Source organism: Humulus lupulus, chromosome 1 (genome assembly GCF_963169125.1).
Source record: "Humulus lupulus chromosome 1, drHumLupu1.1, whole genome shotgun sequence".
In the NCBI taxonomy this organism is placed as follows: domain Eukaryota; kingdom Viridiplantae; phylum Streptophyta; class Magnoliopsida; order Rosales; family Cannabaceae; genus Humulus; species Humulus lupulus.
In genome coordinates, this window is record NC_084793.1 from 168,769,039 (window position 1) to 168,792,676 (window position 23,638).

At 41.3% G+C, this 23,638-nt stretch overlaps 1 protein-coding gene across 2 annotated transcripts; it reads right to left on the minus strand.

The window, feature by feature from the left end:
- Nucleotides 1-1,209: 1,209 nt before the first annotated feature.
- Nucleotides 1,210-22,193, minus strand: LOC133800242 (uncharacterized). 2 transcript variants are annotated; one of them, XM_062238197.1, is made up of 16 exons: nucleotides 21,770-22,193; nucleotides 21,481-21,642; nucleotides 21,068-21,247; nucleotides 20,911-20,968; nucleotides 20,601-20,651; nucleotides 20,255-20,337; nucleotides 19,834-19,921; nucleotides 19,440-19,481; nucleotides 19,279-19,353; nucleotides 19,052-19,120; nucleotides 3,581-3,696; nucleotides 2,780-2,895; nucleotides 2,417-2,496; nucleotides 1,983-2,103; nucleotides 1,748-1,814; nucleotides 1,210-1,579 (listed from the first exon to the last, which is right to left on the minus strand). In XM_062238197.1, exons 1-16 carry the CDS (start codon nucleotides 22,030-22,032, stop codon nucleotides 1,444-1,446), a joined length of 1,707 nt encoding a protein of 568 aa, XP_062094181.1. In that variant the 5' UTR covers nucleotides 22,033-22,193; the 3' UTR covers nucleotides 1,210-1,443. The 2 variants fall into 2 exon arrangements, with proteins under 2 accessions (XP_062094181.1, XP_062094184.1); XM_062238200.1 differs by having other exon boundaries at nucleotides 21,481-21,659; nucleotides 21,770-21,908.
- Nucleotides 22,194-23,638: the final 1,445 nt, after the last annotated feature.

The following is a 23,638-nucleotide window of genomic DNA, read 5'->3' on the forward strand; positions in this document are numbered from 1 at the left end:
CTATTGCGAGTTCTAATATATTTATATTTTTTATTTAGTTACTATTATTATTTAAAATGAATAAAAAATATAAAATTGATATAACCATATTTTTTTTATCTTATTTGTGGTTAATTAATTTACTATTATTATTTTAAATTTAAATAAGATATTAATTTTTTTATTTGTAATAATGTGTTCATATCTATTTTTGTAGACTTTTATTTTAAAATTAAAAATATTTTATAAAAAAATATCTTTTTGTATATGAATATAAATTTATATTTAAATAATTATTTTTTAAAAAACTCTTCAAACCACTCTATCTACTTCCTCCTTTAATATAAGTTTTTTATTCATTTGATAGATTATAATAATAATAAATGAAATTTTTAAAATTTAAATGAAATATTTATATAATATTATTATTTAAAAGTAGATAAATATCTCTTAATGAATCTATATATATATATTCTAAACGTTATCTATCAATCTTTTTTTTTTTTCTGCTCTAATTTCTTTTTTTTTTCTTCTCTCTAAACTCTTTCACTTTCAATTTTCAATGAATTTCAATTCTTATCTCCAATTTTGATTGATTTAAAGTTTGTTAATGTAAGAGACATCAAAGTTATAACAAATTAGTAGATAAGTTAATTGATAAATGTCAAATAGATTATGTAATAATCAACAAATAATCGAAATCAAAATCAAAATAATCAACAAATCAAAATCTAGAATACTGTCGTTACCTGGACAATAATGTGATAAATCAATTGAAATAATTTTATTTGGCAAAAACATAAATAATAACTATAATGTTTGCCGTCAGATATATTTTAAATGACAATATCAAAATTAAAACATGTCACACAACTTTTTTTTAAATAAAAGGAAAATTCAAATTCGAAACCAAAATATCTTAACAATTAAACATATCAATATGTATACACCTGATATTAATTTGATTAAGAACATTACTAATTAAATTAATAAAAATATTTATTTTTTAAAAAAATGAATAATTGTGCAAAATATCGTGATTTATAAATTTTCTACCCTAAAAATATAAAAATATTAAAAATTTATATAATAATAAAAAAACAATGGAAAGTAGATATAATAATTATTCAGAATTTTTAAAAAACCTGCAAGAGACTCACTTAATAAACATAATCATAAAAAAAAATTACGGTTAAGAAAGAAATCCCTCCCACACAATTTCCCAACAAATATTTAAAAATATATAATTTTTAATCATTATAAAAAAATAAGCTAAATACGATTATGTTTTCTAGTTATTTATAAATTACAACTGCAATTCCTCGTCAACAAATATTCCTCGTCTTTTTATTTTCCATGAGGGAATATAACAGTGTGGTTCATGAATGAGATAAACACATCAAGTAGGCCAACACGAACCGTGCTGAAGTCTGAAGGAAAATATACCCAAAACATTGTACATCATCATCTCGATACTTTCTTCATATCTTGAATAGCTGCAAGTGCAGCATTGCGACCTGGTGCACCCATAACACCACCACCAGGGTGTGCCCCACTTCCGCACAAGTAAAGCCCAGGTACTGGGGTCCTATAATTTGACCTGCATCCAACAGTATCGATGTAAACAAATATACAATAAAAAATAAATAAAACCAAATGAATTAGATAGCTTCCCATTCCCAGTGGATACATTAACAAATGCTAAACATGCAAGTTTATAGTTTTATAAACAAATAGATAAGAAATAAAACTAAGTTCCAAGAATTACCATCCTTTTACAGGTCGCATGAGGAACAAAGAATCCAATCCCATAGCCCCATGGAAGATATTCCCTCCTGTTGAAAATTCATTATAAGGGTTAGATCCTGTGAGACTCGAATGTTTTTCTTGGCCGTGCATTAGGTCAGTCAAATTTCATCCATTGTAAAATTGTTTTTATCAAGCTTGTCCTTTGCTTGCTCAATGGCTAAAGCTAAATTTAGTCATATATTCATAGTAAGTACCTGTCAGACCAATCTCCCTTTCAAGGTCCGGTGGAGTCAACATATCATAATCAATGACTGATGAGCTGAAGTTGGGGGCATATTCATCAATTAAACCAAAGCATCTCTTTGCAAACGACTCCTAAAAGGAAGATCATGAACCATTCAAAAAATTATTAGTTAGATAGATTTCCACGCACAAAAATATAGAAATAAACAATGGGGTGGCGGAGACATAAAATGTGGCAGACACTGCTTAGTACTCAAATATGAAGACACACGCACACATAGAAATCAAAAAAAGAAAAAACAAATGGACTACTTTTATGCTCCTCTGGCTCTCCCTCTCATAATTATTTACTTTACTTCTGAAAAGATTGGAAACAGATCGAGAAAAGGTGCATTTGATAAGATCGGAAATAGATTGAGAAAAGGTGCATTTCATGGAAACTCACTCTATAAGCAGAGTCCGCCCAGCTGCCATCTGATGGTTTGTATGGTGTGTATTGAATAAACAAGTTGATCACATGCTTACCTACAATCATAAGTTTAGACCTACCCTTATAAGCATCTAAACATTACAGAAAAAAAAACCACTGTGGACGTAGAATCTAAGTGCATGAACATTGTCATTTTCATAAATTGGCCTTAACATGATGTGATAACTGTGTACAAAAAAAATATATCCTATGCATTTTTATTTTATAATTTTATTAAAAATTAGAGAGAATTCGATGAAGCAGTAAAAACTAATTGTCCTGCCAAAGAGAACTGGGATACAGAACATATGTTTAAAAGGCGAGGTGTAATCAAAATACCAGGTGGAGATATAGTCTTGTCCAAGACAGATGGAACTGTCATCTCAATAACTGGTCTTCGTGACGGTAATCCATTTCCAGCAGAATCGTGACAAGCTGAATGAATCTCCTCCATGCTTGAAAGAGTAACAGTTATGATACAAGAATCAGGATCATCATCCATTTGGTAACTCATATAATTAAGGATAACACTTAAGGCGCTGATCTAAAAGCTAGATAGGAATTACTAATATCAAATTGCTCTTATCACCCAATGTCAACAAACAATTCAGAAAAATTGTTTGTGATGACTTAATGAACTAGACAAATCCCACAAGCTTTTAATATGCCACATATATATATATATATATATAATGTATTTGTTTCTCACGCTGAACCTACAATCTTCGGAAGGTAAAAAATGCCAACATATATTTTAGATAGGTCCCTATGATATCAAATCTATAAACAAAACTTAACCACTCAGGAATACTCCCAATGGCTTGGAAGACAAGATATAAGTAGATGCTATGATTAACTGTGACCTAATGCATTGGTGTTCACGTGAACAAGCGTACAGAAGCTATAGGTATGTTGTATGTAAAGAAATCGTCACTCACGACTAATATTTTAGGTCCATTATGCAAGCTTTTTGTGTTCCTCTTGATATCAAAACATAACAGAACAAGTACATTTGAAAACCTTAAATCAACTTCGTCATTTCTCCCCAGCTCAGGCTAGGAAGAAATAAATTGTCTTAATTATCACAGAATAAGTACATAATCAAAAACTAATCAATTCAGTGAGAGAGCATATATATACCTCTCAGAACCAATATGAGTGGTACCCATATGCTGAGGACCTGCAGCGGGATGACCTAACTTGCAACACTTAAACTGGGGCAGTTTATCGACTGCTACATTTATTTTCGTAGTTGCCTGTTTTGGCCAATTACAGCCACATAATAATTAGGCGGCTAACCATAACAGTACGTTACGATAAGTGTTACAATGAATTCGTAAATTTGTTCCATAGTTCCTTGCAAGGCTAACTTTTTAAGGTCTATGTAATGACATATAAGTAAATGATCTTCCAACAAGACTAGGATTCTAGAACATTAATAGTTTGAAACTTTTAAGTAACTTTTTTTTGAAAAAAAAGAAAGAAAAAGAAATGATACAGTTACGTTTCTAGCAGTAGGAAATATCTGAATTGCTGCAATTAACCAAGAACAAATACCAATCTGAAGCTTTAATAGTAGCCTGAGAGTACAGAAACAGTTTGTATTACTCAGAAACAAAGAAATACACTTGTAAAGGAAAGGAAAACCCCAGAGATTCGAGAGCCTGGTCTCTCCCACAATCCACAAAATTCCCATGACCTCTCTCCACTCCCACTACTTCCTTTATTACACCAAGAAGTAACTAACTAAAAGCACTCTCTCTCCTATGAGTCAGCATCCAATTCCCTCAGCCCCATACACGTCACTCAGCCCCTCTTCTAATTTTCTTTCTTACACAAGTGTATTTCATTACTGGCCTATCATTAACCCCCTCTCGCAGACACACCTTGTCCTCAAGGTGAAAGGAAGGAAATTGGTCATTGAGCAGCTCTAAGTTTTCCCCGGAGTTCTCAAAAGGTAGCAAGAGCTTCCATTTCATAAGGACCTCAAGCACGCCCTTCGCGTTGTAACGAAGATCTTCTACAGCCTCGGGTCAACCTGCCATTCAAGATCAGCTTTGAGGACGACAGGGAATAACTGAGTCGAAGTCGAACTACCCACAGCACGCTTCAACATGGACACGTGAAAAATAGGGTGAATGGGTACCGATTCTGGCAGCAGCAACTTATAAGCGACCTCACCCACACAAGCCACAACTTGATAGGGACCAAAGTAGCAAGGAGATGACATTTCATTCTTCCGCTGAGCTAAGGACCTGTGACGACATGGTTTGAGCTTGACATAAAACTTGTCACCAACCGAAAAGTGGACCTCACGACGCTTCTTATCCGCCATGTCTTTCATTCTCTTCTGAGCACAAGTCAAATGGTACTTGAGGTCAGCAAGGATGGTATCATGCTCCTATAATTGGTTGTCAACCTCTGAGATGGGGGTGGAGCCCAACTCAAATCACAGTAGTGGAGGTGGGTCTCGATGGTACAAACAAGGCTCAAGGCTCTGAAAGGGGTAGTCTGAATAGAAGACTAAGTGCTTGTTAGACCTCCGATTAATTTTACATATGTTAGGAGACCTGAATGCTGAGGTGGCTAGTATAGTGGTCTGATTAGTTAGAATTGCTACTGGTTGTTAGTGAATATAAGGAAAACTTTTAGTTTCAATTGGGGTATCGGGTGAACAATTGTAAGGGGAGGTGTGGACTACCTACAACTAGTCTAATGAATTCAGTTGTAATTCTTGATTGCTCTCTTCTTGAGATATCAATAAAGGTGTGAAGGGTTTCGGTGACAAAAGTAGAGAGTTCTATCAAATTGGTATCAGAGAGTAATGATCCCAGGCAAGATGGTGCAGACCAAGTGCAATTCTAGAGTACCGAACATGGAGTCCGATCAGTCGGACTTGAGGAAGTTGGATTCTCTACAAGCGTCACAAAATCTGATTTTGGAGCGGTTGGAGAAGCTGTCCCAAGCGATGGAGCAGAGCAAGAAGACTCAAGAAGCTTCGACATAGCACAATCCAGCGACGCCAGCACAGTCAGAGAAGGACGATCGGCGGCGGTAGTTCCCCAAATGGTGCGACCAGGGTGGCGACTAGCGTGCGACGACTGGAGATGCCCCTCTTTAATGGGTTAGAGGTGGAGCAGTGGCTTTTCAAGGCTGAGAGGTATTTTCAAGTGAATGGGTTAGCAGACTCCGAAAGAATCGATGCAACAGTGGTCTGTTTTGAAGGTATTGCCTTATCGTGCTTTCAATGGTATTCCAGTAGATTCACTATCTCAACGTGGGTGGATCTTCGGTTGTGTTTGCGGAAACGTTTTCGTCCGTTAAAGGATAGGTGTTTGGTACAGAGGCTTTTGGCTTTGAAGCAAGTCCATTCGGTGGCTGAATATAGGGACCAATTCGAGCTTTTGGCAGCACCATTGGTGGAAATTTTCAAGGATGTACTAGAAGGAGCCTTCTTGAATGGGAGGAGATTTTAGAGGAGTTGAGTTTGTTTAATCCTTTGAGATTGGTGGCGGTCATGGAAATGACTCAGAAGATTGAAGAAAAGAATTAATTGTTACTCAGACAACATTGGTTGATGTTGCACAAGTCCACACTCGGCAGGTCAACATCCAAGAATCCAATTTTGAGGTTCAAGAATGATGCTAAAACTGAAGCAAGGAGTGAGAACAAGCTTGTGTTGGGTGCACCTGCTCAAGGCTCGAGAGCTACAGAGATTCCTGTGGTCCATCATGGAAGAACGACTCCAAAATTCAAGAGATTGACACCAATGGAAGAACAAGAGAAGCGACCCAAGGGATTATGTTTTCAGTGTGATGAGCGCTTTGTTCAGGACACAAGTGCAAGAACAAAGAACTCAATGTTATTATGGTGTGTGATGAGCAAGTGGCGGAGGAGATTGAGTTGGACGATGGAGTTTCGGAAGCATCGATGTCAACTTTAAGTTTGGATGCCATTGAAGTTTCACTCAATTCTTTGGTGAGGTTAACTAGGCCTAAAACGATGAAGATTCGAGGGATGATTGGCTCACAAGAGGTAGCAGTTTTGATCAATAGTGGGGCAACTCACAATTTCATTGCCGAAAATTTAGTTGAGCAGCTGGAATTACAGGTGACAGAGACATTGTCGTACTCTGTGAAGGTGTGCACAAAGATGACAATCCAAAAAACTGGGGAGTGCAATGTAATGACCTTGTTCATCCAAGAGGTAGGGATTACACAGAAATTTCTTCCATTAGATTTGGGCAGTGCAGTTGTGATTTTAGGGATTGAAAGGTTGGAGAAACTAGGGGATGTTTAATTTAATTGGAAAACTTTGAAGATCAAGTTCAAGGCTGGTATGAACCGTGTGATTTTCAAGGGTGATCCAACTCTTCACTCTTCATTGGTATCTCTGAAATCCATGGTCAAGACCTTTAAGAAGGAGATCCTGGCGCCCACCCTCGGAGAGGTGCTGTACTTTTACAAGTTGGAGTCGCAGCTCAACTCTAAGGACAAGATGTAGGATGGATCTTATAGACCGAAGGCCCGTTGCATTAGTTCAGCTCCATTCAATACGTGGAAGCACCCCCGGATGTTAGGTACTACTGGTTCATGACATCCAGGTTCCTCCTGGAGAAGAACCCCACCTTGGTGCTGGACTTCCAGCACGTGGGTAGGTCGTCATTTTCATTTTATATCTAGCCCTTAATTTTATTTACTGGACACTCACGATCCTGAAAACTGGTCAATATGCTCAGACTCAGCTCAGTAAATCGATCCTGGATCAAAAAAAGTTATGTGTCACTCTTAGTGCCGAGGAGCTGGATGTGGGGGGCTTCGTGACTACGGAGAACCTTCGGCTGGTCAAGTTGATTGCAGTGAACAGTCGATAGACGCCCCTAGCTTCCGGGGGCTGCAATGCGAGAGGGATCCCACCCTGAGGGAGGAGCTGACCCTTATCGACATCGAGGCAGTGGAGGTCGCGGCCAAGGCGGACGCGGAGAAGATGAAAAAAGAGCAGGCCCGTCAAGCGGAGAGGTCGAATCCAATGAACATGAACTGGACGCCCTTCTCGAGGGAAGGCAGCCTAACATTGGAGCTTCCGGAGCTAGTATTTCAGGGCAAGGTAAAACGCCTCCAATCTTCACTTATGCCCCCCATATTGAGGGCTTTGTTGGGAATAGGCAACAGTACCGTCATTATTTGACCGGACCGTTAGCAACGTGGGGCTTCCTTGCCCCATCGTCGTGGACATGCTGTCCCTCATGCATTCATCCAAGTTTCTTCAATACGGTAGATTTTTGGACCCAGATGACATGGGGGATCGGATTCACGCATTCGCACTAGGGGAGTTAAATCATGCCCGATCTATTGATAAGGATCTGTCCCAGAGTACTTAGACTTATATGTTTTCTTTGCTTGCTTGTGATCCCTATTCCTTTACGTTATTGTTTGATTTTGTTTTCCAAGAAGAAAGAGATGATTGAGGCCAGGGCGGTCGCAGCCAAGGCTTCAACAAAGAGGGCCGCCAAGGGCCAGGCCAAAAAGAATATCATCGAGTTGATACTCGGGGACTCAGAGCCATCCCGGAGGCTTTTGAGGGTGTTCCAACTGCAGTCCCCACTCCGATGGCGCTCATCGAGCAAAATCCGCCCCAAGTCGCTCCTCTCTACATTATTAACTTGGAGCAAGAGCCTTCTGAAGGAGTAGGGGCGAAGAGGAATGCAGACTCGGTCACTGCAGAGCCCCCGAAGCGGACCAAGAGGGTCAGGACCAAGGATCTTGCCTTGGCTGAGGAGCATTCCTCTGGGGAGAGGCTCATCGTCATGCAGGAGGTTCCGGAAGCTCCCAGGCTTCCCATCCACCCGGCCCTTCCTGAGGAAGGGGACCTAACCCTCAAAGAAGAGAGGATGAAGATAATGTTCCCGGAAGGTCGGGTCAAACGGGACGAGGTGGCCCAGGCTCTAATCATTCGACGGAAATTGGAGTTTGTTGATCGTCCAGAGGCCTTCAATGCCCCCAACAGATCGTGGACTGACTGGTGGCCGAGATCGAGTTTTAGCCTAAGTTGGGGCAGGACACGACCCCGTTTGCTGTGGACTTGTTAGCCCAGGTAGAGACTACCATGTCCACCCTTCAACTCAAGCAGTACGCCACCTTAGGTAGCCAGGATGCCCTCTGTCTCCCAGGCCATTCGTCATCAGGCCACTGTGGTAAGCCACATATCCGCTTTCTCTTTTCTTCCATCATCATTATTTATTGAGAATTTTCTAACTTTGATTTGTTCCAGGATGCCCTGTTGGTCCATAGGAACGCAGAGTTGGTGGCTGAGATGGCGGTGAAGTTGGACAACCCAAATGGAGCTCGAGAGGGCCGTCAATCACCGGGAAGCTTTTCGGGAGGCCCTTGCCAAGGAGGCTGCCCGGGTTCAGGCCGAGCATGAGGAGGCTGCTCGGGTTCGGGCTCAGCACGAGGAAACTTTGTCCTGGAAAGATGCCGAACATATGGAGTTGGTGGACAAATTGGAGGCGGAGCTTTCTCGTGTTCGTGGCTCGGAGGCAACGACTAAAGCCCTTCTAGAGGCAGCTGAGGCCCAACTTCACTAGGAGCGGGAAAAGGTGGCAAACCTTAGGTCCCGGAACCAAACTTTGGAGGGCATGGTCCAGCTGGAGATGAAGCGGAGCGATGAGACTCGCTAGGAGAAGGAGCAGGTTGACGAGATGTTGGAAATCACTTTTGACGAGGCCATTTACATGGCCTGGCTCCAGGATAAGAACATGAATCTCCTCCTCTATCCGGATTCAGCTGCAAAGAGGACTGAATTTGAAGCCAAAGAGAAAGTTGATGCGGCGCTCCTAGCTGGGGATCAACAGGATAAGAATGTTTAGGATGCCCCGGATCAAAATGAAGCTCAGGCCTAAGCCTTTGTATTTTGATTAGGGCTCCCTTTCTCCTTTTTGTCTTTTGTACTCGCACTATCTTTATGGATGTCAATGCGTCCAAGACAATTATTTAATTATCCGTATTGTTATTATATTGATTTTTCTCAACATAATGGTTCCCACTTTATATTTATTTATTTTTTCTTCCAAATTCACTAAGGGTTTTATCATTCTGCATGAATCCAAATTGAATGTTGAGTCCTGATTCCAATGGCCAGGACCATTTGGGGAAATAATGTATAAGTTATTTAACCTGTCCTGAAACCCACGTTCGGGTCTTGACGGCCTAGATCGCTTGGACTTGACCAATATAACTTAACTAATTTATCCCGACCTTATGGTTTAGATTCCAACGACCTGGACCGTTATAGATTTTTTAGATATGACTTAATTAATTAACTCGTTCTGAACCTGAGGTTCAGGTTCCAACAGCCTGGACCGTTAAGGAGTTGTCAACTATCGTCTGATTTATTTGTCTAGACTCTGGTGTTCGGGTTCCAATGGTCTGGACCATCAGAGATTAGTTGATTAGCTTATTTCGAACCTGAGGTTCAGGCTCCAACAGCCTGGGCCGTTTATAAGGCTAACTTTAACCAATTTAAACCTAAAATTCATGTTTCAATAGTTCTGGGCCATTGTAAGGAAAACATGAATAGGGATTTGGTTATCCGGGACCCTGTTAGGCCTGGAACAATTTTTAAGAGTTGGGTTTCGAACCCCCAAACCATATAGGTTCGGATTAGGATTGGGCATTGAGCCTTACATCCTTTTAGGTTTTGAACCCCCGGACGATGTGGGTCCGGGTAGGACTGGGTTTTTAGCCCTGCATCCTTTTTGTTTGAAGTTAGGTTTTGAACCCCCGGACCATGTGGGTTCGGGTTAGGATTAGGCTTTGAGTCTTGCATCCCATTAGGTTTTGAACTCCCAGTCTATACGAATTCGGATCTGGACTAAGCCTTGAGCTTTACATCCTTTTTTGTTTTTAATCCTAAACATGTATAGATGGATCTTGAAATGTAGGGAATACTCTTCTAGGGACTAGATCATCGGTTTCGAACCTCGGACTCTTAACTTTAAAGTTAAAGTGTCTGGCGATCTTTCCCTAATACATCTTCAATTGCACCTGTGAGTCCTCCCGGATCACTTCGATGAGATCTAGGGTTTTCTTGGAGTAAGGTGTGGCTCCGGTAGGTCCATAGAACACGAGGTAACTCTCCCGGTCAATTGCTCTTGAAAGTTTGTAGCTTTTTCTTTAATGTTCCCTTCATATTCTTGTTCATGGCCTCTGTTTGCTCGTTTGCTTTGAGGCCATGCGACCGCGGAGAAGCTTTTAATGATGTCGTGTCTTTCACAAAAGTTAGTGAAGTTGATGTTATCAAATTCCTTCCCGTTGTTGGACATAATTTTGTGAGGGATGTCGTATAGGCATACAATGTTGTTGATGACGAAATCCAGAGCCTTTTTGGAGGTGATGGTGCTCATTGGTTCTACCTCGACCCACTTGGTGTAATAGTCGACGGCTACAATGTCGTATTTTACTCCACCCTTTCCGATCGGGAGGAATTCTACTAAATCGATTCCCCAAACTGCAAAAGGCAAGGAACTAATCATCAGGATTATTTCCGTTGGAGAGGCTCGTGGGATCTTCGCGTACCTTTGGAATCGTTCACATTTGCAGACATAATCAACACAGTCCTTCATCGTTGGCCTAAATTATCTTTGTCTTGGGATTTTCTTGGACAAAGTGAGTCCGGCTGCGTGATCTCCGCACAAATTTTTGTGCGATTTGTGCATGATTACACTCATTTCTGTCCCGGATACGTATCGAAGATAGGGCATGAACAACCCCTTGTGATAGAGTTTGCTATCCATCATGACATATTTAGGAGCCTGGTACTGAAGTTTCCTATCGGCAGCCCTATCCGCAGACAATTCCCCAGTGGTTAGGTGCAGGATGAGAGGGCACATCCAAGATGTAGAGTAATCGATAGCGTTGATGATTGCAGGGTGCTTGAATACTGGGCGTGGGTAGATGGTTGATCAGGGCCACCCCGAAGAGTTCCGCTTCAAAATTTGTGGCCAATTTTGCTAATGTGTCTGCAAACACATTCTGTTCCCTGGAGGATGAAGTATGTCTTGAAGGATTGGAGTAACTCTCGGGTTCGTGTCACGTAGACGGCCATCTTCTCCCCCTTTGTTTGGTACTCCCCCGAAATTTGTCTGACCACCAGTTGGGAGTCGCTGAGGACTTCAATATTTGTTGTCCCTACCACCCGGGCCAAGCGTAATCCGGCCAGCATATTCTTGTGCTCAGTCTCGTTGTTTGACGCTTTGAACTGGAAGCGTAGGGCACTTTGCAACTGGTGACCTTATGGGGATATCAAGATAATCCCGGCCCCCTTAGGGAGGATATGGCATTCTGGGTCCAAGAGCCATTGGACCTCCAAGTGGTTGCACTATTGGGGCCCCCTTAGGGGCTTGTGCTCCCGATCTAGAAGCGTACCCTCCCTGAGGGGTTCGGTACGATGCTTGTGCACCTGAGGCCAGAGGTTGTCCGGGAGCTGCTGGCAGTCCTAGAACTCTTGTTGGCATCCTGACCCATTGATGGAGATGCTCCAGTTTGATCAGATTTTCGACCTCGTCCTTCAGTTGACAACATTTTTCGGTCGTGTGACCCACGTCCTTATGGTAGGCACACCTTTTGCTGGTGTCCCTAAAATTCTTTCCCCCTTTAAACATAGGGCTTGGTTTTCGATAATGGACTACATTGCCCTTTGTAAGGTAGATGTTTTACCGGGTGTCCACCAAGTTGGTATACTCCGCGTATTGTGGCTCGTACACCCTCTTCCCCTTCTTTGAGGACTCGGATCGGTTCTGACTTTTATCCGATCTCTTTCCCCGACAAGGGTTTATGCTTGCCTCGGCTGCTTCGAACTGAGGCAGTTGGGCATTGCGAGAAGCAGCACTGTACCTGGTGGGTGCCACTCCGTACCCGGAGAATATGGTCGACGGAGCCAGAGCATAACATGTTGAAGTGGGTCAATAGACCGTTGGGGTCATGAATGACAACCCAAGGTTTCCAGCGGATCCGGATGTCGCTGGAGGTGTCAAATATTTGCCGGATACTGTGCACCGTATCCAGGAAAGGTTTGTGTTGTCGACTAGGTTGCTGAAGACTTGGATTCGAGCCTCCTCCCAGTTGATGAAACCTTGTGCCCTCCTGATGAATTCTTTAAGGGTGGCTGCCTTGCGTTGCCTGTCATCTCAGAGGGGGGACCCAGCTCTGATTCCGGACTTAAGAGCCACCAGGCGTTGTCCGTCATCCACCTTAGTTTTTTAGGCTTCTTCCGTCATCCACTAAGGGGAAATATTGAAGATTAAGCTGGGAATTGGAGCTCTAAACTTGGGGATTAGCTCAGTTTCAATTTGTGGATTCAAGTAGAGACTAAGGCAAGCTTTAAACTGTGATTCTAGCCATTAAATTCTGTAAGTTATTGGCTGGGTTTTAGTTTTATTAAGTCTTTGAAGTTGAAGATTTAGTTTGGGATTTGATGAAGTTTTAAGCTAGCTTCTTGTTAGGTTTTGCTGCTGAAACTATAATAGAACTTCTATGGTGATTGAATTGGATTGTTGGAATGATTTTGGGGTAAATTGGCTTGGTTTTGGTAGTGAAAATGGAGGATTTTTCTGGGTTTGAAGGGTCGGGCCGCGGCATTGTTCTTGCTGAGCCGCGACCCTCTAGAACACTTGGGAGGCCAGGAAGAAGGGCGAGCCACGACACACCATAGATTGGGCCGCGGTGCGCATGGGCTGTTTTTGGGGGTTGGCTTCTGGTTGAGGTGGGCCGCAGCATGGGACCTTGGGGCCGCGACGCTTAGTGAGTATTTGGAGTTTTAGGCTCGGGAATCCAAAAGTTAAGGCTCGGGATAGATTTTATCACCCAGATTGATAGAATTCAAGAACCCGGAGACTAGAATTGTAACCCAAAGTTATTTAATGGAATAGAATTTGATGGATAGATGTTATTGTTGCGTTGTGACTAGGGTTTCAGCGAGGCTCGGACTAAAGGACTGTTCTCGAGATATCAGTGCTTGGAAAGCTCGGGACAGGTAAAAAAGCTGTTGTACCTGTAGAGCCTGCGAGGCCCTATAGTTTGTGTTGCAGGGCATGACCCTATATGATTGTGTTGCAGGGCGTAGCCCCCATTGATTATGTTTATACGTGTTTAAGTATTCGTTTAATTATGTTATGTGTACATATATGTGAATGAACGGCAAGAGCCGGGAACGGTGAAGGCTGAGAACGGCGAGGGCCGGGAACGGCGAAGGCCGAGAACGACAGCGCCGAGTACGGCAAGGGGCCGGGAGCAGCTTCAAGCACGCGGAGTGCGAGTTGCCAGGGTGAGACACTATAAGATACCTGAGATATCCTCACGGTGTAGACCGCGAACCCAAGGCCTGGTAAAGCGTCTGGGACGGCATGGTCGTATGTGTTTAGCCTGTTAGTGGTTATATTGTATGCTAATTGGTAGCAATGCATATGTTATTTGCTTGTGTGGAGTTTTTCTTGCTGAGCTTCGGCTCACGGGTGCTTTATGGTGCAGGTAAGAGCAATGTCGACCAAGCATGAGTACGGAGAGCGTGAAGCGACGTGTACATGTTTGGCCTGCCTGGCTGCCACGGTAAGGGGTATTTTTTTGGGAGATGTTTGTATTAAACCTAGTTTTGTCAATTAGTCGACTTTAATCTTAATTTTGAGTTGTAAATATTTCTAAACAGTATTTTGGGATCCCAAATGTATATCGCTTTATAATTTTTAATGAATGATGATATTTTCAAATTGTACGACTTTTATTACGGTTTAGCTACACTTTTAACCTGAAACCTCGATTAGCGAGTTAATTGTACGTTTTTAAACTCACTTAGTAACGGCTCTAAGGAAGTAGGACGTTACATGGATGTAAGCCTTTAGGGTCTTCGTGGGATACTGTTTGATGTTGGCCAGCGCGCTGACTTCCATGTCCAACTTTATAGCGGCCACAAACTGTTTATGGAAAGCTGACTGCAATCCAGACCAAGACTAGATCGATCTCGTCTTAAGTCTCTTCCACCACTCTTCTGCGGGTCCAGCCAGAGTGATTGAGAAACATAGGCACTTGTCGTTGTCACAGACGTGAGCTACAATCATCAGGCGATTGTAGCGGGGCAAGTGATCTCTGGGGTCAGTGTATCCGGTATAGGCGGGTATATCTGGCATCTTGAACCCCTTTGGTAGCATGACGTCCAGTATGTGCTTGGCCCATGGCTCCTTTTCTTCTTTTTCGGAATCGGAACCTCCGCCTTCCTGCTTCCGGACAAGGCGGTCCGTGACCTTTTTAAGAGCGGTCAGCTGTTCCATGAACTGCCTGGCCATTCCGTCGTTCAGGGGGACTCTCTCGTTCCTCATGTCGTTGAGGTTATTCCTCAAGTCGCCTCCTCGGGGGCGAATCTTTTCTTTGCGAACCCGCTCCTTTCGGGCGTTGAAGTCGTCGCGCAAGTCCACTCGGAAAGTGTCGTCTCCCAAACTGATTGGTTCCAGCTCTTCTCCGCATTTGTACCCTCTGTGATCATCGTTCACGGAGGTGCTGGGATAAAAGCGTCGTCCCTGATCGTCCTGTCTGGGGACGTTCCGGGGCTTAGTACTCTTTGGGCGCTTCCCCTGCGGATCGTTCGGATGATCCCATCCTGGGACAGGATTCATCTGTTTTTTCCTAGGGAATTGCCCTGGGTTAGCCTTGATTTTTGGAACAGGATGAGCTCTCTTTTGGGGGTTTGTTTTTTCAACGGGATCAGCCATTTTGGCTTTACCTTTTTCCTAAGTAGAGTTCAACGGGCCGGCTCTGGGATGTGGGAATGGTCCTGGAGGAGGAATAAGGGTAGCATCGTCGGGTATGTCAGTCCTTACAGGTGGGACAGGTGGCTGCGTTCCTGGGGCAGGAACGGCTTGTGGGTTGTCAATCTTTGGGCAGCAATAAAGGCCTGCAGAGCCAGGAGGGACTCTTGCATTCGGCGAGTGACCTCCTATTGTTCAGTCATTCTAGCTTCTTGATCCAGGACTTGTTGTCTGAAACGAACCACCTCTAGATCCTCCTATTCAGGATTCATATCCTTCTCGTCAAGATCAACGGGGTTTTCGGCCTCATGATCCTCATACACTCCTTCATCTTCCTCGTAATAGCCTTCGTCATGTCACCCCCATCCCCGAAGTTCTGGGAATCGTTGGGAAGAGACCCTTGGTAAGGCGCATCCTCGGGTTGGTCTTGAGGAAGTGGTTGATTGGGCAATGGTTCTCTATTGTATTGTTGTTGCTGGTGAGCAGGATCGAACATGGTATGCATGGTGTTCGCCACTTTCGCAGATGATCAAGGTTGACTAAAACTTTCTTCAACTCTCAATGAAAGCACCAAAATGTTTATAGTGTTTTTCGGAAACTAGAATTATGTTATGAAGTAAACACTGGAAAGACAGGATAAGAGATGGACAATCACAGTTTTTACGTGGTTAGGGCGTTGATGAACCTTAGTCCACGAGTCACTAGCATTAGGCTTTAGAGAGTTTTGACAATGGAGATTTTTAGCAGAGTTTTTGCTTACAAGAGAAATTCTGGGATCCCTAGTATAGTGCATAACTGGTCCTATTTATAGGCAGTCAAGCAGCTTGGGCCAGACTAATTCGGGACCAATAGGAACGTAATTACAATTTGCTCGCTATCAGAACCATAAGACAGAATGTAACATAATTAGATGTTAAGGCCCATTGGGCCAGCTTAGGCATGGCTAAGCCTTACAGCTGCCCATTATACATTAGCACGGACTGCTCTGCGTGGGCTAATAAGAGGATCCTGGGACGGGATCTGTTAGAGTAGTGGCAAAACTATCTCCTAGGAACAGTGTACGTTCCGTGCGTACCCTCTTCTGCAGGCTAGTTGAGGAGACCAACTGCCAGATTTCATGGGGACAGGTCAGCATCAAGGAAAACTAGGCTTGACCTATCTGGACATCTGGTCCGGGTTCATTTACTAATGTCCCGATTCATTTACCGGAGTCTTAGTTCGTTCACCAGGATCCGGGTTCATTTGCCAAGGAGGACACCGTAACATTGAACATCTCTCTTGGATTCTTGATAAGGTTCGTCTCCAGTGAACAATTAGTCTGCCACCTTAATTAAAATCCCAGATGATGTAGGTTGGTCGTGACTAGAAGATGAGTTGGGCCTACATCTCAGTCCCGGTTCCTTCATTATGCTCGCGCCTATTGAATGTTGTTGGGCTCAGTAGTGTTCGAGCTATCAGGGTTTCCTCCTTCCCATTCATTGGGCTCAGGATAGGCCCGGACCTCTTAAGAGGGTCCACGGATCCATTTGGTCATGCCACGTGTCATGGGTGGAAAATAGGGATAACTTCCATTGTAGTCCCTTAACGAATGTTCAAAATCTTCTCGCAGATAGAGCCTTCATGGAGAGATCGGACACGCACCAAAAAGTGGCCTTTAAAGCTGCCCAAGAGCAAAAACGAAGGGAGTCCTACACATACTGAAGCCAGACTAAAGCCTTCCCCTCCACACTGACCGCCACAACCTCCATTTGCCCCTCTTTGATCATGGAGTTGAGCTGGAAATACCGCTCAACTCGAAACAACGACCCATCCATATCGAACCCACCGAAAGTCGGAAACTCCAATTGTCTGGAAGCCTGAAAGTCATAGCGGTTGTCTTGCTCACTCGTGGTGGTGGTTGGGTTGGGGGCATCGACTCCCAAGCTCCCCTGGTCGTGGGCCACAGTTGGATTCGTCGGCCCTGAGACACGCTAGGTTGTTCGACAGACATTAGAGCTTTCACTAGAGATGCATTTGGTTTGCCTCCATCTCCGTTAAACCCTGAGGTTTCATGATCCGGACCTCTACTTGAACAGAAGGCTTGCGGCCTTTCATGTACAAACTCTCTAGCACCTCCTGAGACAATCGCTCGTATAACGACGACGCCAAACAATTCCTGATAAGCTTCCACTGTAGTCTCTTGACGAATGTTCAAAAGGTTCTCGCTGAGAGAGCCTTCATGGAGAGATCGGAAACACACCAAAAAAGTGGCCTTAAACGCTGCCCAAGAGCATAAACGAAAGGAGTCCTCTGAAGCCAAGCTAAAGCCTTCCCCTCCATATTGACCGCCACAACCTCCATTTTCTCCTCTTCGGTCATGGAGTTGAGCTAGAAATACCGCTCGACTAGATACAACCACCCATCCGCATCAAACCCACCGAAAGTCGGAAACTCCAATTGTTTGGAAGCCCAAAAGTCATAGTGGTTTTCTTGCTCACTCGTGGTAGTGGTTGGGACGTCGACACCCAAGCTCCCCTGGTTGTGGGCCACAGTCGAATTCGCCTGCCCCTAAGACACGCTAGGTTGTTCGACAGACATCAAAGCTTTCACTAAAGATGCATTTGGTTTGTCGGCAGTCATTGGAAATTTCTCTTTAGAGGAGTTGGACTGGGTTCCGTTGACCAATTGCTCTAGTTGTGAGACCACAATGCATCGCCCCTTTGTGTTTTCTGGATAGCATCAACTTGCTGTCAAGCCCTGGTATGCGCTGAATGACCTCACTCCTGCAAAATCCTTGGATAACCCTTCTCTGGACCCTTCCAATTCCTTGAGCCATTCTTCTTGCACTACATCAAGTCGCTCCTCAAGAGCGTCAACCTTACGCTAAGCCATTCCCCTCGGAATCGGAATGCTCTAATACCACTTGTTACATTTCTAGCAATAGGAAATATCTGAATTGCTGCAATTAACCAAGAACAAATACCAATCTGAAGCTTTAATAGTAGCCTCAATACAAAAACAACTTTTATTACTCATAAACAAAGAAATACACGGGTAAAAAGAAAGGAAAACTCCAGAGATTTGAGAGCATGGTCTCTCCCGCAATCCACAAAATTCCCACGACCTCTCTCCACTCCCACTACTCCCTTTATTACACAAAGTAGTAACTAACTAAAGCATTCTCTCTCCTATGAATCAGCACCCAATTCCCTCAACCCCATACTCGTCACTCAACCCCTCTTTTATTTTTCTTTCTTACATAAGTGTATTTCATTAATGGCCTATAAGATACTTGTGAATGCGTATCTTATAGGAAAGTGAGGAAAGTGAATGCGTATCTTTAGAGACATAATGTGAGGAAAGTGAATGCGTATTACGCCAAAAACAACATAACAACACAACTACAATAACAACTTCAACCCCTCACTAAATAAAAAAGCCAAACACCCTTAAATTTTTTTACATCAAATAACCAAATAAAAAGAGTCCTTATTATCCACCCTAATGTATATTTCAGCAACAAAAGCATTTGTCAACTGAAAAGTACAATAGTGCTAGGATACCCTGCTTGACAAAATATATCTCATTTCTCATGTTTTTTTCAACAATCACCAGACTAAGATTAAAGGTGGTTCCAATGGTCCATTCTCATTGTCTGCATCATAGCAACAGTTTAAAATAATTTTCATGAATAGACTTTACAGTATATGAGGCTACTTTCATGGATGCTACATAATCACTAAGACCTATTTTGTAGCAAATTAAATGAGGTGACGCCAGACTAAGAAAGTAGTATACTCTAAATGAAAAGAAGGAAAAGCAGTCTGGAGGGATCTTACAGAGCGGTAATCAGAGTAACTGATAGCACGGACAAAATCACCAGGAAGAACTTGATTTGGCGTCAACTCCTGTCTTAGATAATAAAAACCTATTACTGAAATCCATCTAACACAAAGCTAAGAAGTTCAAGGTACTGTCATGCTCATGTCTTCATTATTTCATAGAGCATCACTTGTCCTTACACCATGTAAATATTTAAAAAAGAGAAGCCAGGTTAATACATTACCTTGAAAGTTCTGTAAGGGGTTGCATTTGATAAAACAATTGAAGAGCGCACTGCTGTACCATCAGCCAATAAAACCTAATAAAATTCATCATCATGATGTCTAGTCAGTTTTATCAAAGCTTTAATATTGCCCTTCACTGAAGCAACCACGAGACACTAACCCCATTTGCTCTACCAGAGTCATCAACTAAGAGTTGTTTAACCTGAAGAACAAATTTGAATAAACAAAGCTGATAATATGAGAGAAAACACCAAATAATACAAATATTGGGATGCTTGTGTCATCTGTACCATTACATAAAAATCTGGCATGATCAAGATAGGATTTTCAAGCTACTTGTCTATCTACTCGAGAGTTTTTGGCTGTTTCAGGAAAAAAAATTGTAGGACATCGACAAAACCAAATAAAATAACAAGATTGCAATCATAAATATAACTTCTTTTTCCCTTTATGCTAAAGGAAAAAGATTAGTTATACTCTTGAGTATGCATCTTGCTTTTCTTCATAAGTAAGAAGACAAAAGCAAGATGGTGAGTTATTCCACGAAGATATACCTCTGCATTGGTTATGATACTAGCCCCTGCTTCCTTAGCAGCATTTCCAATAGCCAAGGATACTGATCCCATCCCACCTTCAACGTATCTACCAAAAATAATATTATTAGATTGGGAGATGAGAAAAGTAATGAAATCTGGAAAATAAGAGAAAATGTAGTATCATCCTATGTTTTGCAAGTCCACAATATGGTTGTTGTAAAGTGTCTCAGCTGATAAGGACACACATCTTTCTCTTCTACTCCATTAAACCTAAAATGAAGTAATTTCTTGCCATGAAATATTTGTTGCACCATTTAGTTATTTTCACGCTTAACTGACTTATATTAGAATCATATCACTGGCTAGAGGGAGTTGCATGTTTGGCAATGTACATTCCATCATGAAACCGGCAAAAATACATGTATTGTATATTACATACGACCAAATTCCACGTTCGCCATCAGTTTCTCCCATCACATGATGCAGCAGAACATAACCACTTCCTGGTGTGTGGACGCTTGCCTTCATTACAAAATAGAAGGCAGCTGATCTTATTAATGATCAAAAGATTTAAATGAAAAAAGACAACAAAAAAAAAAGACCCACTGTAAATATTAAAATTATTGATCAGCTGTTTCAGTAATCCCCAACACAAAAACGAACCTCACAAAGCCATCACTGCCTAGCACATAATGAAGAAGTCACAGGGCTTCTAGTAGAATATTGAGAATGAATCATATCTCTGAAAACCCAGCATATAGAAAATTACTTACAAGAACTCTTACCGTTGAACCTATTACAGCATCTGTTGCCAAGGTTGCTTTCAAAACATCACCCTGCAAAAATCATAAGTCAGTGAGACCCAAAAACAAGTATGTATAGTATATGTAAGCTAGAAAGAAAAGTGCTACAATGTTGGACTTAGACCACAAAGGCACATGCATGATACATTGTTATGACTTTTTATTTATTTATTTTTCTGGAATACCAAAGCATCATGTTACTAATGACAATGTATAACTGCGTGGTTAGTTACCAAGTCTAAACAATTTAATAAAAGCTGGTGTGGCCTACAAAAATAAATGATAAACCAACCTCAAACCAGTTATTCAAAACCTTTGAAGCCGGGGACACTAACAAGTCCATAAAGTCCCTGTAACAAATCACAATGATCGAAATGAAAGCTATGAATCTGCATAAAAAAAATTATATCTTTTAAATATGTATTAACACATAAGTAAAAAGTTCATACACAATATCTTTTTGGCCGAGGGAGAGACCTTGTCGAATAATACGTGTCCAGAAAACTGATTTGTGTATCTTATCCTTGAATCGATCAGTAAAAGATGAAATACATTTCAACGATTCAGGTGGAGGGGAATCTATAAGTTGATCCATCAATTTGCAGAACTTCTCTAGCTGATTCTCATATCTAGACAAAAGGGAGAAGAAGCTTTTGAGAAAAACTGATTCAAGTCATAATAATAGTACATCATTTTTTAAACGTATTTTCTACTTCTGTAGAAAACCACATTTCAAGTCGAGATCGATTCAAATTCTCAATCTCAATCAACAACAAGCTGTTTGTATGAAATGTATTTAAATCTTTAAGTTCAAGTTGAGCAATTTAACGTATAGATTAGAATGGCGCGTACGGAATCTCACCTAGGATAAGCATCGGCGTCTCGTTTGGAGAATTTGGAGATTTCGGAGCAGTTGAGGTACTTATCGGGCCCTAAAAGAAGATATCGTCCATCCAAACAAGGCGTAAAAGATGAAGGACTTCGCTTCAACATCTTCAATCCATGACGCCCTAGCTCCAGCTCTCTATTATTCCAAAACCACTACGATCAAAACCAAAGGCCAAAACTAATAACTTCAAATACATTGTATGTTTGTGTGCATGCATCTATCTATCTATTATGTAATATGGATTGTAAAGTGGAAAAGATACTTGATGACGGAAGGTCGGAGGAGACTTTGGAGATAGCTACAGCGAGAGAATTTGAAGCCTGAAATGAGCTCCTCAGTCACGGCGGCGCCACCGACGACATGCCGACGTTCGAGAACTGCGACAGATAGGCCGGCGCGTGCGAGGTATGCGGCTGCAGTGAGGCCATTGTGGCCTCCGCCGATGACGAGGGCATCCCACTTTTGATCCTTCAATCCGGTGATAGGGCCGGAGTTGCTGCCGCTGTTAAAGTACCTTCGCCACATCTGTTTGTCTCAGAATTGCAAACGGTTTTTGGGAGAGTGACACCGAGACTGAGGGGGGACAGTTTATTTCAATACGATGTTGGTCTGGTGGTTTTTCATCAAGAATAACATTCCAGATTCCTTATTCTCGCAATAAAAGAACATCGCACCAAGTCATATATTTGAAATATTTGAGGGTGTTTGGCACCCTAACCAAAAAAAAAAAAAAAGTTTTTAAAATAAACTAAGCGTGTTTGGTGATGTTTTCACAAAATAATTTTTAAAAATAAAGTTACAAAAAAACAGAAAATTTGAATAACAACCAAATATTATTTTGTGTTGTTCTCAACAAACTTTGGCCTATCTTTTTTTCTCACATTATTTATTTATTTATTATTATTTAACATAATTTATTGTCATATAATTTTCTCTTTTATTAGTTTCTTTCTCTTCAGTTTCTCTCTCATTACTTAATATATCATAATTTTCTCTCTTATCATTTTTTCTCTCTCGTCATTTCCTCTCTCATCACTTTCTCTCTACTCACTTCTTTCTCTTCACTTTCTTTCTCATCACATTCTCTTTCATTTTTTCTTGGATTAATTTCTCTCTTCTCAATTTCTATTTCTTCAAATTTTCTCTCCTTATTTTCTCACTTCTTATTTTTCATCATTTTTTTTCAAATTATTTTGTCTCATTATTTATTACAAACTTATAAAATATTTTTCTCTTTATAAATATATTTGTTAATATTTTATTTAAGATTTAAAAAAAATAAAACTAAAAAATTGTTTTTAGAAAACATTAACCAAACACCTCTTATTTTTTAAAAACTACAAAAATAGTTTTCTGTTTTCGTTTCTAATTGTATTTGTTTTCCGTTTTTTCAAAATTGTGTTTTTCGGAAAGAATAGAAAACCTTTTTTTTTTAGTTTTTAAAATCTAGGCTAATACTTTCTAAAAACACTTTTCATTAAACTAAAAACATGCTTAAATAATGAAAATTACTAGTTTTTAGAAATTAATTTTTGTTTCTTTCAATACATATTATTATGGATTTTTTTAAATGAATTTTGTAACGCCTTGAATAACTAAGGCTGTTACACTCTGTGTTTAAAATAGTGCAAGATTTGCTAATCAAGTCGTTTGAACATAAATGTGTTTCTAAAGTCAATTGATAAGTTAGGCTTAAAAGATTTTGATCGTAAACAGTTAATTTTCATTAAAACAAGTGTTTGATACATGAGAACCCAAAAACAATATTTACATGGCACATACAACCCTCAAAGACCGATACAACAAAAGTCAATCTAATGACAAAATACAGTGTACATCTCTAGTTCCTTTAATCATCTCATTCGTGGCGGTCGAGCAGCTGACGATGTACACTCCACCCCCAAAGCTCCCCAACTCATGGTTGGTCCAGTCTTCCTTTGCCTTTACCACCACCACGTAGCACCCGTGAGTCAAGGCTCAGCAAGAAAACCATAATCAACAAGCATAGACAACAACAAGAGCATATATCAAACTTCAATCCAATTAGTTCAATTAATTAGTAGAATACAAGTATTAAGTTAGGCAACGATTAACATATACTTTCAAACATATAACTTAATCTGTGATACGG